Source organism: Clarias gariepinus, chromosome 19, assembly GCF_024256425.1.
Source record: "Clarias gariepinus isolate MV-2021 ecotype Netherlands chromosome 19, CGAR_prim_01v2, whole genome shotgun sequence".
Classification (NCBI taxonomy): Eukaryota; Metazoa; Chordata; class Actinopteri; order Siluriformes; family Clariidae; genus Clarias; species Clarias gariepinus.
In genome coordinates this window covers 29605117-29625620 of record NC_071118.1, presented here as the reverse complement: position 1 = coordinate 29625620, position 20504 = coordinate 29605117, and the positions used below count along the sequence as shown (strand labels likewise).

Sequence of the window (20504 nt, the reverse complement as noted above, 5' to 3'; positions counted from 1 at the left end):
TAGGAAAACTGCTTGCGTATCTTATTTAATAAGATTTTATTATTGTATTATGATTCTGTCTATTTTAATACACATATTTTTTGAAGACACTGCACAGTTTATTATTATTATTATTGTTGTTGTTGTTGTTTTGAGACATTATTACAGTGACACAGTGTTGTTTGTTGTTGTGTTAATTGTACGGTGGTGGTGAAGATGTGTTAACAGGGGCTGAGCGTAAGTTTCCTGACCTTTACTCCACCAGCTCTGAGATGATGGTGATGTTCTTCTCTGATGCTTCTGGAAACGATCGCGGATTTCTGGCTAATTTTAGCACAGGCTTTAACCTTGGACAATCAGGTACATTAAACATTAATAAACATCATAATAAATAACTGTTTAATGAAAAAAGTGAAAAATGTTTTGTGTCTTATGAACTACATGAATTATTCAGTCAGTCAAACCAGTTTATTTATTCTAAATCTAATATATTTGTTAGGTTTTTACATTAAAATCCAAATTAAATCAAGATATCTCAATAAAATGTAAATATACAATATCATGGGATCAAAACTTTACTCATTACTGTAGCTTAAAATTATTTCAATGAATAAGTGTTTAATTCTACAGTACTATTAGTTCAAAGTGTTTCTTTGTCAGAGTCGCCCCCTAGTGGCACAGTGTATGCTGTGCTGTTATGTTTTTTTTTTTATATTTGGGGGTCTCTTTTGAGGGCACCACCCCATCAAGACTACTACTACCAGTCATGCACCGATGGGAGGGTTGTAACACACTCGGAGAACAGCGCTATCCACTCTTTCCACATAAGATCACAGATGCCTGTGATTGGCTTAGAGCCGCGGTTGATCAATGCTAGAGTGCCTCGTATCCCTCCCAAAGAGAGCTCGGCCAATCAGCCTTCTACAGGAGAGTTGCGAAAGGATGCAACATCACCGAACTCGCAAACTCCAAATGATAGGGCGAGCACTTACTGGCCCTGTGTACTGGTATGTTGACATGGTTGGTCATGCTGAAGCACATTACTACAGGTTGGGAAAGTTTGATGTTGGCATGGACCCCCTCAGAGGCGAGTGGTAGAGTCAGCATGACATTTCTAAAGTAGGGCAACCACGACAACACAAAAGTCCAAAGGCACACAGTTCAGAGCAGCTGCAGGCCACTAGGGGGCAACTCTAACGTCCTGAGCAACCTATACAACTTTAAACTTTATTTTATCTTGTCAGAAGTAAATCAGATTAAAATAAATAATGTAATGTTTTACTGCAGAGCCGTGTAGGGCAGGTGAGTATCGCTGCAGATCCGGAGTGTGTGTGTCTGATACCAGTGTGTGTGACGGTGTTAGTGACTGCCCCGATGCTTCAGACGAGGCACAGTGTGGTGAGTTTACATTACCCATGATGCACTGTGGTGAGTGTATGTGAGAGTGAACACCATGGTAGTGTGTGTGTGTGTGTGTGTGCGTGTGTGTGTGTTGTTCCTGACCCTGACTGCTGTGTTTCAGTGCACTTAACCCCAGCGGATTCTCCTCGTCTGAAGGTTGAGATTCAGAGCCGCCTCTACACGGCCTGTTCCTCCGACTGGAGCTCCAACTTCTCCCTGTACTACTGCAGATATTTAGGCTACAGGTGAGGATCGAAACCTTCACATTATATCAGAATTATAAATTGTGCTGGTGTAATACAGGAACAGCTCTTGGCGGATATTCACAGGTAAACACACTCCTTTAACGTTCCCCACAAGTAGCACTGTGCCTCACCAGTGGGTGTAAGATGGTGGAATGGGACGCGGTACGGGAAGGAATCGCTCTGTCCCCTTTTTCAAACTCCGTTCCTGTTCACATGAGCAGAAATAATACTCAACTATGAACACGTTTTCTTGCATCTTGCATTTCCAACAACAACAGCACAACACAACCTCCTGATCACTACTGGGAACCCAGACGACTGGAGCTTTGGTCCGTTAATAAACGCAAATGGCCGAGTTTCAGAACTGTATAATTTGGTGCATACTGTATCTTCTAATTGCTATTATATATGTAACAAAGTTACTCTATAAACGTCTTCTTCTTCTACTTATTGCCTTTTGATCTTTCATTAGTTAAAACTGTAATGAACTGAATTTGTTTGTTTGTTTTACTGTAGATCAGGAAACGCTTCGTTCGTGTCTGTTGTGGCTGAAGACGCACCGTTTGTCGTCGTGACTCAGGCTGCTGACGGCGCAGTGGATGTGAAACCCAGGTTCGACAAAACACGTTATAATAAAGTGACATCCTTTAGTGGTTTTAGTGTAAAGGCATGAAGGCGCAGTGTGTGTTTCGGGGCGGGTGTTGGGGAGCTCAGGGACTACAGCAGCTTCGCACCGAACACTTTTTATGAAGAGTTTTCCAGGAGATTTAGTTCATCATTTTGAAATTCCTTTTTGTTTGTTCTTCTCTATTTTAAGTGAAACGTGTCGGAGTAACGAGGCCGTATCGCTCCACTGCAATAACCAACGTGAGTAGTTTCAGACAGAAACCTTTAATTACATTTAATTATACCTAATATGATGTAATAAATAAAAACAGTGAGTTGATGATGTAATGTTCCAGCGTGTGGGAAGCGGAAGGTTGTAATAAACACAGAGTCCAGGGTGGAAACGGAGGAGGGAACGAGTGAAGGTGTGGACGGGAGGATCGTGGGAGGAGAGGATGCGGTGAAGGGGGCGTGGCCATGGATCGCCTCACTACGCTTTACAGGACGACACATCTGCGGAGCCGCGATAATCGACTCGCAGTGGCTGGTTACGGCCGCGCACTGCGTTTACGGGTCGGGTAAAAATATTGTTTCATTTACACAGAAATTTAGGAGAAACAGAATTACATTATATTTATTTATTGTAATACACCGAGCCCCTCGTGAAGCTCCGATGATTGTATTAGTCCTCCCTGGTTCTAATCATGTTCATCATGAACTTCTGCAGAAGGAACATTCACCTCTCCAACTGGAACGTGGTTTTGGGTCTTCATGCTCAGTACGAATCCAACACGTCAGACAGACAACATCATAACGTGGATCAGATCATCATGAACCAAAACTACAACAAAAGAACCAAAGACTCAGATATCGCACTTATGCACTTACAGGACAAAATCAACTTCACAGGTAACTACTGGGAACTCCTATTACTTCATCACACCCCATATACACTCCATCACTGGGATAGGAACATACTCTTTACTGGGTGTAAGTAGCAAAAGCAATAATACAAAAAAAAACATTTAAAGCTAATGTAGCGTTAGACAGATAACTTTAGCTCACAGTAATTAGCTAATCAGCTAACGAGTCACGTTTACTAGCACGATTGTGGTCATAACATACGATGAGGTTTTTTATCTGATGGACGAACATAAAGGATCTTCATCCAGGTTTAATCCAGGGAAAACACTCACACACACACACACACACACACACACACACACACACACACACACACACACACACACTCCACTAAACAAACTCCACCAAACACACACACACACACACACACACACACACACCACACACACACACACACACATACACACTCCACCACACACACACACACTCTCTCACACACACACACACACACACACACACACACACACACACACACACACACACACACACACTCTACTAAACAAACTCCACCAAACACACACACACACACACACACACACACACTCCACTAAACAAACTCCATCACACACACACACACACACACAACCAAACTGGCTGAAGTCCAAGTAGGAGCCCTGAGAGACCTAAAGTCAGACTGACACACACACACACACACACACACACACGCAGAAGGAAATCTGTATCGCGTGTAAACTGATCTTGAAACTTATTCTGTCATCATCATATGAATGTTATTTTTCTCAGACTACATCCAGCCGATCTGCCTGCCGGGTCCAAATCAGCAGTTTGAGGCAGAAAGAAAGTGTTTCATCGCAGGCTGGGGGAGATTAACTGAAGGAGGTCCGTCACTCTGGGCTAAAGAACAAACAAAACTCTGCAATCAAATAGGAACAATTAATTCATCAGAACATCAAAGTTTATTTAATAAATAAAGTATCATCTTAAAAATCCTGTTTATTCATTAACCAAAACCCAAACGCTTTCACTATTGTTTAAAAAATTATTCATTTATATTAATCAGTTGCAGGAACGTATGTTTCATTTCTGTGTGTGTGTGTGTGTGTGTGTGTGTGTGTGTGTGTGTGTGTGTGTGTGTGTGTGTGTGCTGTAGGTAATACTGCTGATGTATTACAGCAGGCTGTGGTGCCCCTGATCAATAACAGTGTGTGTCAGGAGAGGCTTCCTGAGTACAAAATAACTGAACAGATGGTGTGTGCGGGATACCCTGAGGGTGGAATTGACAGCTGTCAGGTGTGTATGTGTGTGTGTGTGAAATAAAGTGGTAACCAGTGACAATGTGGGAACCACAGACAAAGTCTGGACCAACAACAAAATAGGGACCTGTAAAAAAGTGTGGAGTAGAGATAAAATAGAGGAAAATGTGAACTAAAACAAAGTGGGGACCAGTGACAAGGTGGGGACTGGACACAATGCAATAAATACACTTTAATTATTTGCCCCATGTACCTTACAGCACAGTTAAATCATTTTCCAGTTAGGAAGCTGTGGTCAGAGCACAGAGTCAGCCAGGTTACAGCGCACCTGGAGCAGCTAGGGTTAAGGGCAATGGTCAAGGGCTTAACAGTGGCAACGCTGGGGTTCAAACTCCCAACTTACCAATCAATAACTCACAGCCTTAACCGATTGCACCACCACCACCCTAAAGCAGGGATGAACAATAATGGGGACTAATGACAATGTGAGATCTGAGACAAAGTGGTTAACAACAAAATAGGGACCAGTGAATAAAATAGTGGGGAGCACAAAACAAGTGACTACCAATGACAAGGTGGGGACAAGAGAGAAAATGGGGAGCAAGAAAAAAAAGGGGACCAGTGACAAAATGGGAGTAAGTGCAAAAAACTGGTACAGAGACAAATTAAGGACTAAAGATAAAATGAGGACTAGAGAGACACTGTGGGAATTGAAGATCATTATGGTTTTCTGTGTAACAGGGTGACTCCGGAGGCCCATTGATGTGTGAGGAGGAGGATGCGTCCTGGGTTTTGGCGGGTGTGACATCGTTTGGCAGGGGCTGTGCTCGACCTGGACGTCCAGGAGTTTATGCACTGGTTCCCAAGTTCACGGACTGGATACTGGAAACTCGACGGCTATATACAGAGTGAAATGGAACGAGATCAGGACATGGTGTCATGGATGTTGTAAATATCACAGAATTCTAAAATGTATCTAGTTATTTAATTATAAATGTAATTATGATATTCTAAACAATCTTCAAATCTCACCTGTGTACTCAGTTTATTAAAGAACAGCAGATGAAACAACCAAAACCTACACTGATGTGGTGATTCCAGTTTGCTAACTGGGGATTGAAATTAAGTGGATCTAAATAAAAATCAACTTCATCTGTGACTGATGTCTCTTGTGTGTTATGTCAAGACTTAGAACTGATCACAGTACTTTGGGCTGTCAAGCACTGACTGGAGCTCATTCTTTACCTGACGTGCTACACCTGCTGTAGGGACCAGAGAAAAACCAAGGACCAGTAGCACTGCACCTGCCATCCAAATCCAAATGATATAGTCCTCTACTTAAAGAGTGGTTTTATAAATCATAGGTATTTATAGTGGAGAATGACTAGCACATTATCGATATCCCACAATGCACTGCAGTACTGAAATTTTCTCACCTGCTATCTTAGATATCCATCCATCCATCTAGGTACCGTTGTAGTCCAATTACGGACCGTGAAGCCCAGTGGTGATACCATTGTATGCATTACCATTTTTCACAACTTTGCCTGGACCTCCGGTCAATATTAACACACACATTCACACACACTACAGGCAATTCAGGAATTACTCTAATTTGCAGACCATTGGACTGTAGGAAGAGACCAGAGTACCCAGAGAAAACCCACCAAGCACGGGGAGAACAGGAAAACTCCATGCACACATGCCTTTCTTAGATAACAAAGTAATTTACACTTTTTATAATAGAAAAAATATTAAAACTACTACTACTACTAATCATCAACATCATGATATATATTAAATGCATCCACTTTTTAATAGGTTTGTTTACAAAGTTCTATTTAATTTGTATTAATAAAGTTGGATTTCTTGAACACAGAGAGGTCGGAGAAAGTGAGAACCCTGTAAGATTGTGGTCCTTAACACACAGTTTCATATTTATTTACAGTATTTATCTATGTTTATATTACACACTATATGAAGAGATCATGGTTACTAACACTCACTACACTTGAAGGACAAATGCTGAAACAAGTAAAACTTTTAACTGCTTGGAATTGAATCTGCGTATATTTATTGCCAACGGTGTATAATTGTTAATTGTTAAGGTGTCACGTCCTCCTGGGCTGTTTCCTGCCATCTCACCCCAGGTCAGCTGATTATAGTCTTCTCCATGTATCTGCTTCTCAATCTCCTCCTCCTCCTCGCTCTACTCATCCTCTGACTTTCCTCGTTTAGTTTTTGCACTGGATTTGCATTTTCACTTTTATATCAGTAGATCACATGCACAACTTTACACTTCTGACATTTAAACACACTGTTCCCCTGTTTTCAGTAAGTTATTCTGGCACTTCTTACCCAGAAGGTGGTGTGGCCTCATTGTAACATTACAGCCATTGAGCACAATCAAGATGTTTCTGCGTAAATCTGTAAGGAAGTTGAATTTCATGTTAAGAATTTCCTTCAAGCTGAGCAAGATTTTTTTTTTTTTTGTTTAGATCAGATTAGATTTGATGCAACTTTATTGTCATTGTGCAAGGTACATGTACAAAGCCAATGAAATGGAGTTAGCACCTAACCAGAAGTGGCCTATTTACAATAATTAACAATGTGTAAGGTGCAGTAGGAAAGTATGTAATAAAGATATGATATATACCTACGTACTGCACCTTCTGTTTGTTATGAGACATTCACTGCACAATGTTGAATAATTATACTGTAAATTACTATGCGCCGTAATCTGTTGTCACTCCTCGCTCATACCGTAGGCTTACTAAGTAGGCAGCCTCCTCTTCTGCATGTGTGCGAAGGGGATATCCCATATCGGCTGGCAAAATATTATTGTTAATGGATCTCGGACTTTTCCCCGCGCTATAAAAACAAGGCGGGGAGTGTAGCTTGAGGTCGTGGAGGTCCAAGGGGCAGAATTGTGTGGCTGACGCTAACTGCAGAAGAGTGGTATGTGAGCGGGGTGATCTAATGCGGCCCATGGACTGAATGCTTTTGTTTGAGCTCTGCGTTGAGGACAACCTCGAAAAGACTGCACGAGATCCTGTAGCACTTTTTTTCGTGTCTTCGGGATCCTACTACCAAAGAGGAAAAAAGTTAGCTATGTTCCATGTTACGACCCCCATTCCCTGCCAGGAAAGCCCCAGCCACCATATACGTCATGAGGAACTCCCGTCTGAGGCCTTGCCCAAAGGAGAGCTGAAAGGGGCCAGTTGAGAGGAGTTGCTTAGGGAGCATGCAGGAGGCGCTGCCCATGCGGGCCTACTCTGCCACTCTGCCTGTCAATATTGATCGCCAGCCAGAACTTGACAGTCCTGACCTCGACCCGATAGAACAGCTTTGGGATGAATTAGAGCGGAAACTGCGAGACAAACCTTCTCGGCCAACATCAGTATCTGACCTCACAAATGCGCTTCTGGAAGAATGGTCAAAAATTCTCACAAACACACTCCTAAACCCTGTGGAAAGCCTTCACAGAAGAGTTGAAGCTGACTCTGAATCATATTAAACCCTATGGATTAAGAATTGGATGTTACTCAAGTTCATATGGATGTGATGACAGGCGAGCCAATACTTTTGGCAATATATTGTGTACAGTGGAACCTTGGATTGCAAGTAATTTGGTCTGCAAGTGTTTTGCAAGATGGGCATTTTTTTTCCCACACAAATAAATATCTGAAAAGTGAGGTGTGCATTTACATTCAGTCCGTTTAGTGGTAACTGTAGTCAGTACTTTGTAAAACCACCTGTTACTACAATTACAGCTACAGGTTCTTTGGGGTGTGTCTCTACCAGCTTTGCACATCTAGAAAGTGAAGTTTTTCCCATTTGTCTTTGTAAAACACCTCAAATTCAGTCAGATTAGATGAAGAAAGTCTGTGAAGAGCCAATTTTTAAGTCTGGACGCTGGTCTGGACTTTGACTAGAGGATATTTTTTTATAACCTAACCCTGCTTTAATCTTCTCCATTACCTTATCCCTGACCTGTCTGGTGTGTTCCTTGGGCTACATGATGAACAACCCTTTGAAGGCTTCACAGAACAGCTGTATTTTTACTGAGATTATATTATGATTAACAGTTGAACTCTATTTACTTACTAAGAGACTTTTGAAGGTGGTTGGTTCCACTGGATTTTAGTTAGGGGTATCAGAGTACAGGGGGTAAATACAAATACACACCACACTTTTCACATTTTTATTATGTAAAATATTTTGAAAGCCATTCATCATTTTTCTTCCACTTTACAATAATGTCACATCAGGGAATTATCACACGTTATACTCTATGGTCCTGCATGGATTCCCTACGTCATTAGCGCTAAGTGCTAATCTTTAGTCCTAAATAAAGTGTAATAAACGTTTATAGCCGTCATTACAGCCAAGAAACTGAGGCATCATAAAGTCATCTGAGACTCCAGTCTTGGCTTAAGCTTGTGCTGTTTAGAGAAGGAAGAAAGTAACGTGTGTCAGATTTGTGTTAACGGTTAAGACCTAATGCTCAGTTAGTGCTGGAGGAGATAACGTGAATGAGACTCTGTCTGCTCGAATAGACAAGTGAAGAGCGATGTGCAGGAAGATGAGAAAGACGACACCATGTTCCCCTGTGGAGGTTCTGCTGAGCACCGTGACCCTCGTCCTGTTTGTGGTGTGTGTCGGGCTCGCCGTCGTCTCCTGGTTAGCGCTACAGACAGGTGAGCATGTTTTCAAGTCTTACTCTTTTTACACACTTCCAGCTTTTTCTCGTACACTGAATGGAGGAGACACGGGGACATTAATGACCAACTTTAGTTTATACAAACTTTAACTCTTAAATATTATATTTCCCAATATAGTGTGTGTGTGTGTGTGTGTGTGTGTGTGTGTGTGCGCCCTGTGATGGATTGGCACCCTGTCCAGGGTGTACCCTGCCTCGTGCCCTAAGCCCCCTGAGATAGGCTCCAGGCCCCCCATGACCCTAAATACGGGATAAAGTGGTGTAGAAGATTGAGTGAGTGAGATTGAGTGAGTGAGAGTGTGAATTGAGTAGAGAGGAGACGGTGTGGTTTGGGACACGCCCACGGTGCTGTAACCATGTGGGATTTGTTAACAGACCGGTGTTTATGTGAATCTGTACTGAAGTGTTGAGTGATTAAGGACAGCTCTGGTGTTGTAGGTAACGAAGCTCCAGCGGGGAGCAGCAACTCGTCGTTCAGTGGAACTCTGACCATCTCGGAGGGAGCGAGTTTCACTGAGGAGCTCAGGAACAGGAGCAGTGTGCAGTTTAAAGCTCTGGCCTTTGACACCGAGCTTCTGGTGATTCACTTGAACTTTATTGTGACTTTATCCTGGATCGTGACGGTAAAAGATAAGAGTGCGATGTTCTTTTTTTAAGGTTGTCGTCTTTATCCTGCTGTGCGTGTGATAATACTGATGATGACATCACCGCTCTATTTCTGTGTGTGATTGTGTTCCAGGTTACGGAGGCGTACGCACTCGGCTCATTAGGAGCGAAGTTAAGGAGCTGCAGAGTGACGGCCTTCAGGTCAGAGGTCGTTCCTAAAAAAACATTTACAGTCTTCATCACTCTGGGAGAAGTTTACCATAAACACCAGCCACAGTCAGAGTTGGGGCAGGGGTACGACTAGAGGCGGGGCTAGAGGCGGGGCTAGAGGCGGGGCTGGGGGTGGAGCTAAGGATTAGTTTGTTTTCTCTACTTGTGAGTTAATCCTACAGTAGTGATAAAATATTAAAAACACAGAGATGAACTCATTTCAAATCAATCAAGTGTGTGTGTGTGTATGTGTGTGTGTGTGTGTAACAGTCCAGGCAGTGTGATTGCTCACTTCACAGTGATGTTCGGGGACGTTGTGGAAGTAACAGTGGTGCAGGAACAGTTAATCTCAGGGTTACAGAATATTCCAGACGCAACGCTCGTCATAAACAGCAGCAGCGTTCAGGTCACAGGTACGCCATGTACACACACACACACACACACACACACACACACACACTACCTGATATAAGTCATGCTCCCTGTTTTGATGCTGCGCGGCTGGTGTTAGCTCTGAGACACACACACTCACTCTGTCTGTTACAGAACTCAGGACGGAGCCGATCAGATCTTACAGTGTGACCAGGACCAAGTTTTATTACTAACACCATCACCTTCTGTTTTCTCTTCTATCAGACATTTCCACTACACAGACTCCACCTACAACCACACCTACAACTACAACCACACCTACAACTACACCTACAACCACACCTACAACTACAGCTGTACCAGGTGAGTGTCTGTCTCTCGAAACAATAAGACATTAAATAATAAAGACCTCTCAGTGTTTCTCAGCTCAATATGGTTTTATTCACTGTTACCTATAAAAAGTAAAGTGAAGCAAATATGAGTGTCGATATTTATTTTCATATGTGTGTGTGTGTGTGTGTGTGTGTGTGTGTGTGTGTGTGTGTGTGTGTGTGCAGTAGAATGTCCTATTGGGCAGATATTGTGCAGAGACAAGTTGACGTGTGTTTTAAAAAACCTTTTCTGTGACGGAGAACCGAACTGTCCTGACGCCTCTGATGAGTCTCACAGCACTTGTGGTAATAATCTGTCTGTCTGTCTGTCTGTGTGTCTGTCTGTGTGTCTGTCTGTGTGTCTGTCTGTCTGTCTGTCTGTGTGTCTGTCTGTGTGTCTGTCTGTGTGTCTGTCTGTCTGTCTGTCTGTGTGTCTGTCTGTGTGTCTGTCTGTCTGTCTGTCTGTGTGTCTGTCTGTGTGTCTGTCTGTGTGTCTGTCTGCTTCTTCATTCCTATCAGTTTGTTCGAGACCCAGCTCCTCCAAGCTGCCACTGTCGGGCCCTTGAGCAGGGCCCTTAATCCTTCCTCACACGCGATACACAAAGAAAAGAATTTCACAGTGCATAATAAAAGTAGATGTGATGAGTAAAGGCTCCTATAAATATCATAAATAAATATAAATCAATTGATTAAAATGTAGGAATTAATGTATAAATCTTTTTTTAGATATATATAAATGAAAAGTTAATAAATAATTGTAATAGAAAGGTAATAACTGAAAAGTGAAAAGTGACCTATTTTGTAAAATTAATTAAAATGAATGAATAAATTAATTAATTAAGTCTGAATGGTGTTTCCGTAGTGACGATGTGTGATAGACAGTTCCTCCTGCAGCGGCCGAGTGGATTTTTCCACAGCAGTAATTTTCCTCTGGATTATGCCAGTAATACAGTCTGTCGCTGGATCATACGGTATCTCTCTCTCTCTCTCTCTATCTCTCTCTCTCTATCTCTATCTCTCTCTCTCTATCTCTCTCTCTCTATCTCTCTCTCTTTCTATCTCTCTCTCTCTATCTCTCTCTCTTTCTATCTCTCTCTCTCTCTCTCTCCCTCTCTCTCTCTCTCTCTCTCTCTGATATTTTAATCTCTGTCTTTTCTCCTCCACACTCGTTCCTCTGGGATTTCATCCTTCATCAGCGTCTCTGCTCCGGTGTTCTCGAGTGACTTCCTGCTTTTCTCCTCGTCCTTTTATAACAGCACTTTGCACCTCGCCAGTGTTAATGATGGGATTATTTCACATGATCACATCATCACACTGGTGCACCATCACTGTCCTGATCACATCCCACACCTTCTTCTCTCTGACTGAAGCGTTTGTGCTCTTTGTTCTGTTAATCTGCTGGAATATTAAACACGACTCCTTTATTTATAAAACTTTATTGGTCACCTCTTCCTCAGAGTTAATAAAGGCCTGAGCATAAGGATCGACTTTGAAGTGTTTGATACAGAAAAAGATATCGATATTCTGTATCTGTACGAGGGGATTGGAGCTGCCAAAACACTGGCGTGTGAGTTTATAGACTGTTTTTATTAACGTGAACATGTAACATATTGTACAAGTCATTTGCTCAATAATTAAGTATAATTACAAATAAAAGTATTTGGGAAAACTGTGGAACATTGAGCAGAGTAAGCTTAAAAATGCAAAAAATAGAACATACTTTTAATCAATTAATAGAAGTACATTTTAAGCACAAATGAATTCAGTTTAAACAAATACTTATTTATTGTTTTCTTTGCTTTGAGTTTCTGTGTTTCAAATGTTTATAAATATTAAATTAATTACAGTATCAGTTGATGAGTTAATTAGTCATTATGCAGTAAATATGGAGTTTGAGATGAATTAAGATGAAGAAGACCTGACTCTGTGTCCCTCGTCCTCCTCAGACTCGCTGTCCGGTTCGTCTCCTGGAGTCGTTTGGATTTTTTCCCATGAGGCCACAGTGGTGTTCCTGTCTGATATGATCATCAACCGGCAAGGATTTATCGCCACATACCAAGCGGAGAACCTCACACTCCTCAGCAGTACGTCTCTCACGTCTCTAATCCGTACACTTCTGCACTTTACATGTCTGCTAGATGAGGGCGGAGTCAACTTCACTGCACAACTTATGCAGAAAGCCTCGCTCTGGTCTCACACAGAGTCTCTTAAGACATTTTGGTAATACTGCATGTAGCTAAACCTCACGTTATTTGTTTATTAACAGGCGTATGTGCTTGTTGCTATGGTTACATCATGCTCTTTTCATGAATGAAATCTTATGCTCAGTCTGTTGCAGGTGTGAAGTTATTTTTTCGTATCATTAAGAAAAAAAATAAGAATGAATTAAGAACTTTATAAGAATGAAGTGTAACTACAGACTAAGAACAAAACACGATTCCCGCTCATTGTCATGGTTACACGGCAACTTAATTTAACCCTCCGACCAAATAGGTGTGGAGTAAAATACAGTAAGGATATTATTATTATTATTATTATTATTATTATTATTATTATTATTATTATTATTACTTTGTCGCTAACAGGCCCTGGTCATGAGCTAAATAAATGAATAAATAAATAAACTAGTGCAGTCAATTGATTAGAAAATTGTATTTGATCATAAATAATCATAATTTTGTAATACTGAATTATAAACATGTTTTAAATGTTGGAATAAATAAATGCATGCCGAACTGGTTAGAGGAAACATGCAGTTGTATAATACCTCTAACAAAAGGTAAATTAAAGCCTCTGGAATGGTAAACTCCTTACCGCAGTAATCGTATTGGGAGACATGTCTGCTCCTATAGCGCTGTCTCTCGTCTCCTTCTTCTGTTTTAAACACACGTGTGCAGGTGCTGTTTGTCGGTTCTTAGCTGTGCTGTTACACCGGGGTGGTTTTAGTTCTGGTTACTGATGTCCAATAAAAGTAGCTCCTGCCACCTGCCTCACTTTTCGTCGTCGTACATTCATGTATTTTTGTAAAACTAGTTACCCCACGATGGTCGCTCAAACACACAACTTTGTTTTCATCCCCCCTCCCGGGATCTTTTCATTTCTTTCCTCTGTCATTATCCTGGCTGAACGTGCCGTTATCACACACAGCCGAGGAACCCTGCAGTGATGATGAGAAGCCATCAGGTTCAAACTTGGTCATAGGATTAATATGTGTTTAAAAATATTACGTGCTAAAATTTCTAGATGAATCACGTGCGTTAGCACGTACAAATAATCACGTTTCTGTGTTCAGATGAGGAGAAGATTAACTGCTCGTTTGAGGAGGGATTCTGTTTCTGGAGACACGACGCTGATGATGAAGGAGACTGGATGAGGAAGAGCGGATCTTCTTCCCCTCCTGGGTTCGGGCCGAGCTTCGACCACACGTTCGCGAACCAGTCCGGTAAACTTTCACATCTCAGTGCAAAGTGATTGATTTCAGCTTTCCATCATGTGACTTCTGTTCATCATCACTCCACTTTGGGCGTGTCTAGGCCACTACATCATCACTCCAGTGAGTCCAGGGAGCTGGGATAAGATGTTCCGTCTCCGCAGCCTCCCGTTGGCTCCTGCATCAGAACCCACGTGTTTGAGGTTCTGGTTAGTACCATTTCTGTTTCTCTTCTTCTCTGAGGGAACTGAGCTTAGGCAGTAAAACTTTGTGATGTAAAAAATTATATATATTTTTTTAATTACAAGATTTCCGTCATTATGTAAAATATATAATGATTAATATCTTATAATATTAGCAAACAATATTGGTGTTTTGTTCTTTGAGGTATTACATGTTTGGTGAGGATTTCCTGAGTCTGAGGGTGATCTCACAACGAGACTCGAACATCACAGTTCTGTTCCAGAAAGAGGGAAACTACGGGAACAGCTGGACCTACGGACAAATCACCATAAACGACGGGACCAATCAGATGGTCAGAATAACACACGGGAAAGAACAGAGTTCAATCATTAACACTCCACCGCACAGGCGGTTACTGTGAAGCTTTATTTCCTGCTTCAGCAACACTTCCTGCTACACAACTTTTAAAAATGGCGTCAAACTGAATTAAGTGGATTTGTGCTTTGATTTGATTCACCAAATCAAGTTTAGGTTTAATACAAATGTTATTTTTTGTTTTTAATAACACAAATATGATTTGTCATTCGCATTCAGTAAATCTGAGAAATCTTCACTAAACTGCAAAAAGATTTTGTCTTAAGAGTTTAGATAAAAAAATTGTAAAATTCACTCACTCACTTATCTGTAGCTCCTGTTCAGGATCACAGGGGGTTTGGAGCCTATCCCAGGGGCCTTTAGGCACGAGACAGGGTACACACTTGACGGGGTGCCAGTCCATCGCAAGGCGCGCGCACACACACACACACACACACACACACACACAATTTGGGAGGACCAATAAGCCTAATCAGCATGAATTTGGACTGTGGGAGGCAACCGGAGAACCCCAGCATGGGGAGAACATCCAACTCCACGCACACAGACCCGAGATGAGAACTGAATTAATAGAATAAAATTCTTGAAATAACTTAAGAGCAGAAAAATGTTCATCTCATCTACAATTTTGTTTCCCTGCATCATCAAGCGTCTCGTTTCAGATTGTATTTGAAGCAATAAAGAGAGGCGGTGTGACGAACAGCGTCGCACTGGATGACCTCAGCATGACCTCTGGGCCGTGTGGACCAGCTCCCCCTGACCCGACTCTCCTCCCTCCGACGCCGGGTATCACACGCCGCCTTCATTTACACTCCACATCGCAGTATAATGACATTTCAATTTCAATTTCAATTTCATTTATATAGCGCTTTTAACAATGGTCATTGTCTCAAAGCAGCTTCGCAAAGATGAAAGAAATTCACAAAAAAAAAAAAAAAAAAATTGTGTATGTGTGAGAAAAGTGTCTCTAGATAATAACGAGATGAATGAATGAAATTTCTCTGATGAGCAAGCCAACGGTGACGGCGACAGTGGCAAGGAAAAACTCCCTGAGATGGCAATAGGAAGAAACCTTGAGAGGAACCAGACTCAACAGGGAACCCATCCTCATCTGGGTGATAACAGATGGAGATGATATAACACCATGTGTGTTATGCAGCTGAGAGTACAATATAAACAGAAATTATTTAAATTAGAGAGCACAGTAGCAGGATGTGTAGCTCCAATCATAATAAGGCAGAATTCAGCTGGAGCTGGTCCTTCTCTGGATGCCTCAGGATCCTCACAGGGTTGGCCTTTATCTACTGAAGCTGGTACAATCTCCAGATGCCTCGGGATGGGTAGAAAAGTACAGAACAGATGGAGAGAATTAGCGTAGTTGCCTTTTAGAATAGATGTACTTGAGTATGAGGTTATGGGATGAGTTACGCGTATGCCAGATTAAAGAGATGCGTCTTGAGTCTACTTTTAAACTGGGAAATTGTGTCTGAGCCCCGAACACTGTCTGGAAGGCTATTCCAAAGCTTTGGAGCTAAATATGAAAAAGCCCTGCCCCCTTTTGTAGATTTTGAAATTCTGGGAACTACCAGAAGTCCAGAGTTTTGTGATCTTAAGGAGCGTGGTGGATTATAGCGTTTTAGAAGACTGGTTAGGTATGTGGGAGCTAAACCATTTAAAGCCTTGTATGTAAATAATACTATTTTGTAATTAATTCTAAACTGAACAGGTAGCCAGTGCAGGGATGATAATATAGGTGTTATATGATCATATTTTCTATCTAGTGAGAACCCTGGCGACTGCATTTTGGACTAACTGTAGCTTGTTTATTGAGGATGCAGGACAACCACCTAGTAATGCATTACAATAGTCCAGTCTGGAGGTCATGAATGCATGAACTAGCTTTTCTGCATCAGATACGGATAAGATGCTCCTAAGTTTGGCGATATTTCTAAGATGGAAAAAGGCTGTTTTTGTGATATTGGAAATATGATTTTCAAAGGACAAGTTACTGTCTAATATTACGCCCAGGTCTTTTACTGTTGAGCTGGTAGTAACAGTACATCCTTCTAAACGCAGACTGAATTGTGAAAGCTGTTGTGTGCGGGTTTTTGGGCCGATGAGTAATATCTCTGTCTTGTCTGAGTTTAGTAAAAGGAAGTTATTGGTCATCCAATCTTTTATGTCCTGGACACACTCGGTTAATCTAGACAACTTGGGTATTTCGTCTGGTTTTGTTGAGATGTATAATTGGGTATCATCAGCATAACAATGGAAACTAATCCCATGTCTTCTAATGATGTTACCCAAGGGAAGCATGTATATTGAGAACAGCAGAGGTCCTAAAACTGACCCTTGTGGGACCCCATATATTTACTGGCATTACACCAGACAGTTCTCCATTTAGGTCTACAAAATGGTATCGATCAGACAGGTATGATCTAAACCATTTTAATGCCTGTCCCTGAATACCTATATGATTTTGTAAGCGATCTATAAGAATGTTATGATCTATAGTCTCTAATGCAGCACTAAGATCAAGCAAGACTAGTATTGAGATGCAGCCTTGGTCCGAAGCTAAAAACAAGTCGTTTGCAATCTTAACTAGTGCAGTTTCTGTACTATGATGGGGCCTGAAACCTGATTGAAATTCTTCAACGATGTTGTTTTCCTGCAAAAATGTGCATATTTGAGCTGATACTACTTTTTCTAATATTTTTGATATAAAGGGGAGGTTTGAAATCGGTCTATAATTTGTTATTTCATTTGCGTCCAAATTGGATTTTTTAAGGAGCGGCTTAATAACTGCCAACTTGAAAGGTTTAGGGACGTGACCTAGATATAATGAAGAATTAATAATGTTTAAAAGTGGCTCTCCAACCGTAGATTCAGGTGATGAAGTTCAGGAGATCATCCGAGGTTCTTCATCAGTTCCCTTAAACTTGGCTGCGTCTGAGATTTAACCCCTTAACGTTCTGTGGCCAAACTCCTACAGCATGTACACCATGAAAAGTTTGTACACCCCTTCTAACTCCACGGTCGTCCCTGATGTTTATTTCTCTCTACACTGTAAAACAATACAGAAGGTGTTTATTATCCAAAACACACAATAATCTCCTCTGAACAGTTAATATTGAGATGTATATCTGCTACTTCTGCTCTGTAAAGCTTCATAACGGCTCTAATCTGAGGTGCTGGTTGTTAATCGGTGATTTCTGAGGCTGGTGACTCTAAATGAACTTCTCCTCTGCAGCAGAGCTTAGTTTTGGTCTTCATGAGAGACAGTTTCATCATCATGGAGCTTGATGGGTTTTACAAACACACTCCACACAATACTGTTCTTGTGGGAACTGATCCAGAGCACCTGACCTGTTGTTGTTGTTGTTGTTATGTTAACATTCTAATGACATACAGTATAGATGTGAAATCCCCAGTATTCTTCTAAAATGTAGAAAACAAATCATAAAAATACTGAATTAGAAGGGGTGTGCAAACTTTTGACTGGTACTGTAACTCACCCCTAACCTTCCCCAGTCTGATAAAAACCACAATCCTGATCACTTTTACTCACCTGATATTGCTCCTCTCTCCTTTTTTAAGAGGGTGAGACAAAAGTGATCCTTCCAGATTTTCCAGAATAACGTTTTACACAATTCTAGTAGTTTCAGTGTCTCCTTAGTTGTTTTCTTTGGTTGATGCAGGACAATAATTTGACTGACATCTTGGCCACGCCCACAGGATGTGTCTCTGACGTGGATGTGTGAGGAATAAGAAGCTCCTCCCTCCATCAGTTAGAGTTAAATAACTGAAGCGTATTAATCACTGCAGTAATGAGCTACTGGGAGACTCGTAACTATTTGCTCAGTTAAATCCTGGTGTGTGTTTTTTTTTTCTTTTTTCTGGTGAGCAGAAAACATTAAGAAAATGTTTGGTTAATGTTTTAAGTAATGTTAAAGATAAACTTTACATGCTGCCGATGTTTAAGTGTTGAAGTTTATATCTTCCTTAGTTCTTGTACTACAGAACCAATAAAACATCTGCTTGATTATTGGTTGTGTTTCTCCACTACAGCGGATTGTGGAGGTCCTTTTGATCTTTATGAATCAAACTCGACCTTTAGCTCACCAAATTATCCTCTCAGCTACGGACACGGTGCATCATGTGAGTAATTCATCTCTTATAAACAACAAAACACTGAGTTCTGCGCTTTGATTGGGCAGAATGTGTTGATTAATTCCCCAAAACAGCAGCTCTGACAGTAGTGCAGGGTCACATTAATGTGTTCACTCAAACAGGTCATTGTTTCCACAGTAACGGCTCGTTCATAAGGATGTGTGTGTGTGTGTGTGTGTGTGTGTGTGTGGGTGTGTGTGGGTGTGTGTGTGTGTTTCCAGGTTTGTGGATTTTACATGCTAATCCAGGGCAAAATATCCAGCTGCATTTCCAAGACTTTTCACTAGAGGCAGTGTATGACGTGGTGGAGGTTCGGGACGGAGTCGAGCCGAATTCCACTTTACTGAGTGAGATTCATTACGATCTGTAGGGGGGACCGGGGCGTCTGGTCACATGGATTAGTTGTCACATTATTAATATTTTCTTGACCAAAAGGTGCTACGTAAAAGTAAACACTAATTTTGTACATCTACATGTAGTATGATGTCATATCCTGTCTGGGAAAAGCTAAGGTGATCACCAATTTGCCATTTTTAACATTCAAAAGTCAAAATATTTTTTATTTAAAAAAAATGTTATAATCACTTTTTAGTTTAAAAAAGTAATAGCTGTACATTTGGACTTGTTAGAGGAGAGAATAAAGTGTCTTGTTCTGCTTCAGTTAATGTTCTGCTTTAAGCTAACTTTAAGATACAGCTAACATTAGCAAAGATGGCAGTTTGGGGCAAATTGTGTCATTTTGGAGTAAGTTGTCACATGTTGCCCTTGTGCATCATGTGACAAAAAGCTGGTTCAGAAAAGCCCACCAACCGAAAAAAAAAAACAAAGAACAGAAAAACTGCTTTTCTTCTTGACCAGTGTTGGGTGTAAGGTGTTACAAAGTAACGTTAGAGTACTTGGAATTCTTTTTTGATGTAACGAGCAATCTAACGGATTATGTCGCCATTTAAGTACTCAGTTATTTAGTTACTTTTCAAAAATGTAATCCGTAATTTACACAATTTATGTAATCCCTCCTGAGCCAGGCAGCGGTCATTCAAAATCCATAGTGTGTGTGTGAAAGTCTCCTACAAGCCCCGCCCCTGATAACCCGCCCCCCTCTGTTATTCCTGCTGGTATACCCCTATCTCACCCATGTGGTTTGACTGTACAAGGACCGACGCGCGGAAAGATGGAAACCTAATCACAGCACCAAATCATGATGAACTGTACTTACGGCCACCGCGCGAAACCGCGTAGGTGAGATAGGGGTATTAGTAGGTGAGATGGGGTATTAGTAGGTGAGATAGGGGTATTAGTAGGTGAGATAGGGGTATTAGTAGGTGAGATAGGGGTATCAGTAGGTGAGATGGGGTATTAGTAGGTGAGATAGGGGTATTAGTAGGTGGGATGGGTGTATTAGTAGGTGAGATAGGGGTATTTGTAGGTGAGATAGGGGTATTAGTAGGTGGGATGGGGGTATTAGTAGGTGAGATGGGGTATTAGTAGGTGAGATGGGGGTATTAGTAGGTGAGATGGGGTATTAGTAGGTGAGATAGGGGTATTAGTAGGTGAGACAGGGGTATTAGTAGGTGAAATGGGGGTATCAGTAGGTGAGATGGGGTATCAGTAGGTGAGATAGGGGTATTAGTAGGTGAGATAGGGGTATTAGTAGGTGAGATGGGGGGATTGGTAGGTGAGATGGGGGTATCAGTA

The 20504-nt window shown here is 41.4% G+C and overlaps 1 protein-coding gene across 2 annotated transcripts in view; it reads left to right on the top strand.

Moving 5' to 3' along the window:
• Positions 1-20504, top strand: part of LOC128507124 (enteropeptidase-like) — a 36191-nt gene that overhangs the window by 4966 nt on the left and 10721 nt on the right. Inside the window, exons 6-15 of one of the 2 annotated variants that reach the window (XM_053477772.1) lie at positions 10841-10957; positions 11514-11622; positions 12109-12218; positions 12598-12735; positions 13944-14093; positions 14185-14290; positions 14469-14616; positions 15302-15425; positions 18708-18797; positions 19031-19156. In XM_053477772.1, coding sequence (XP_053333747.1) covers positions 10841-10957; positions 11514-11622; positions 12109-12218; positions 12598-12735; positions 13944-14093; positions 14185-14290; positions 14469-14616; positions 15302-15425; positions 18708-18797; positions 19031-19156 — 1218 coding nt within the window. Of the gene's footprint in view, positions 1-10837; positions 10958-11513; positions 11623-12108; positions 12219-12597; positions 12736-13943; positions 14094-14184; positions 14291-14468; positions 14617-15301; positions 15426-18707; positions 18798-19030; positions 19157-20504 lie in introns of both variants that reach the window. The other variant, XM_053477771.1, reaches the window with a different exon arrangement.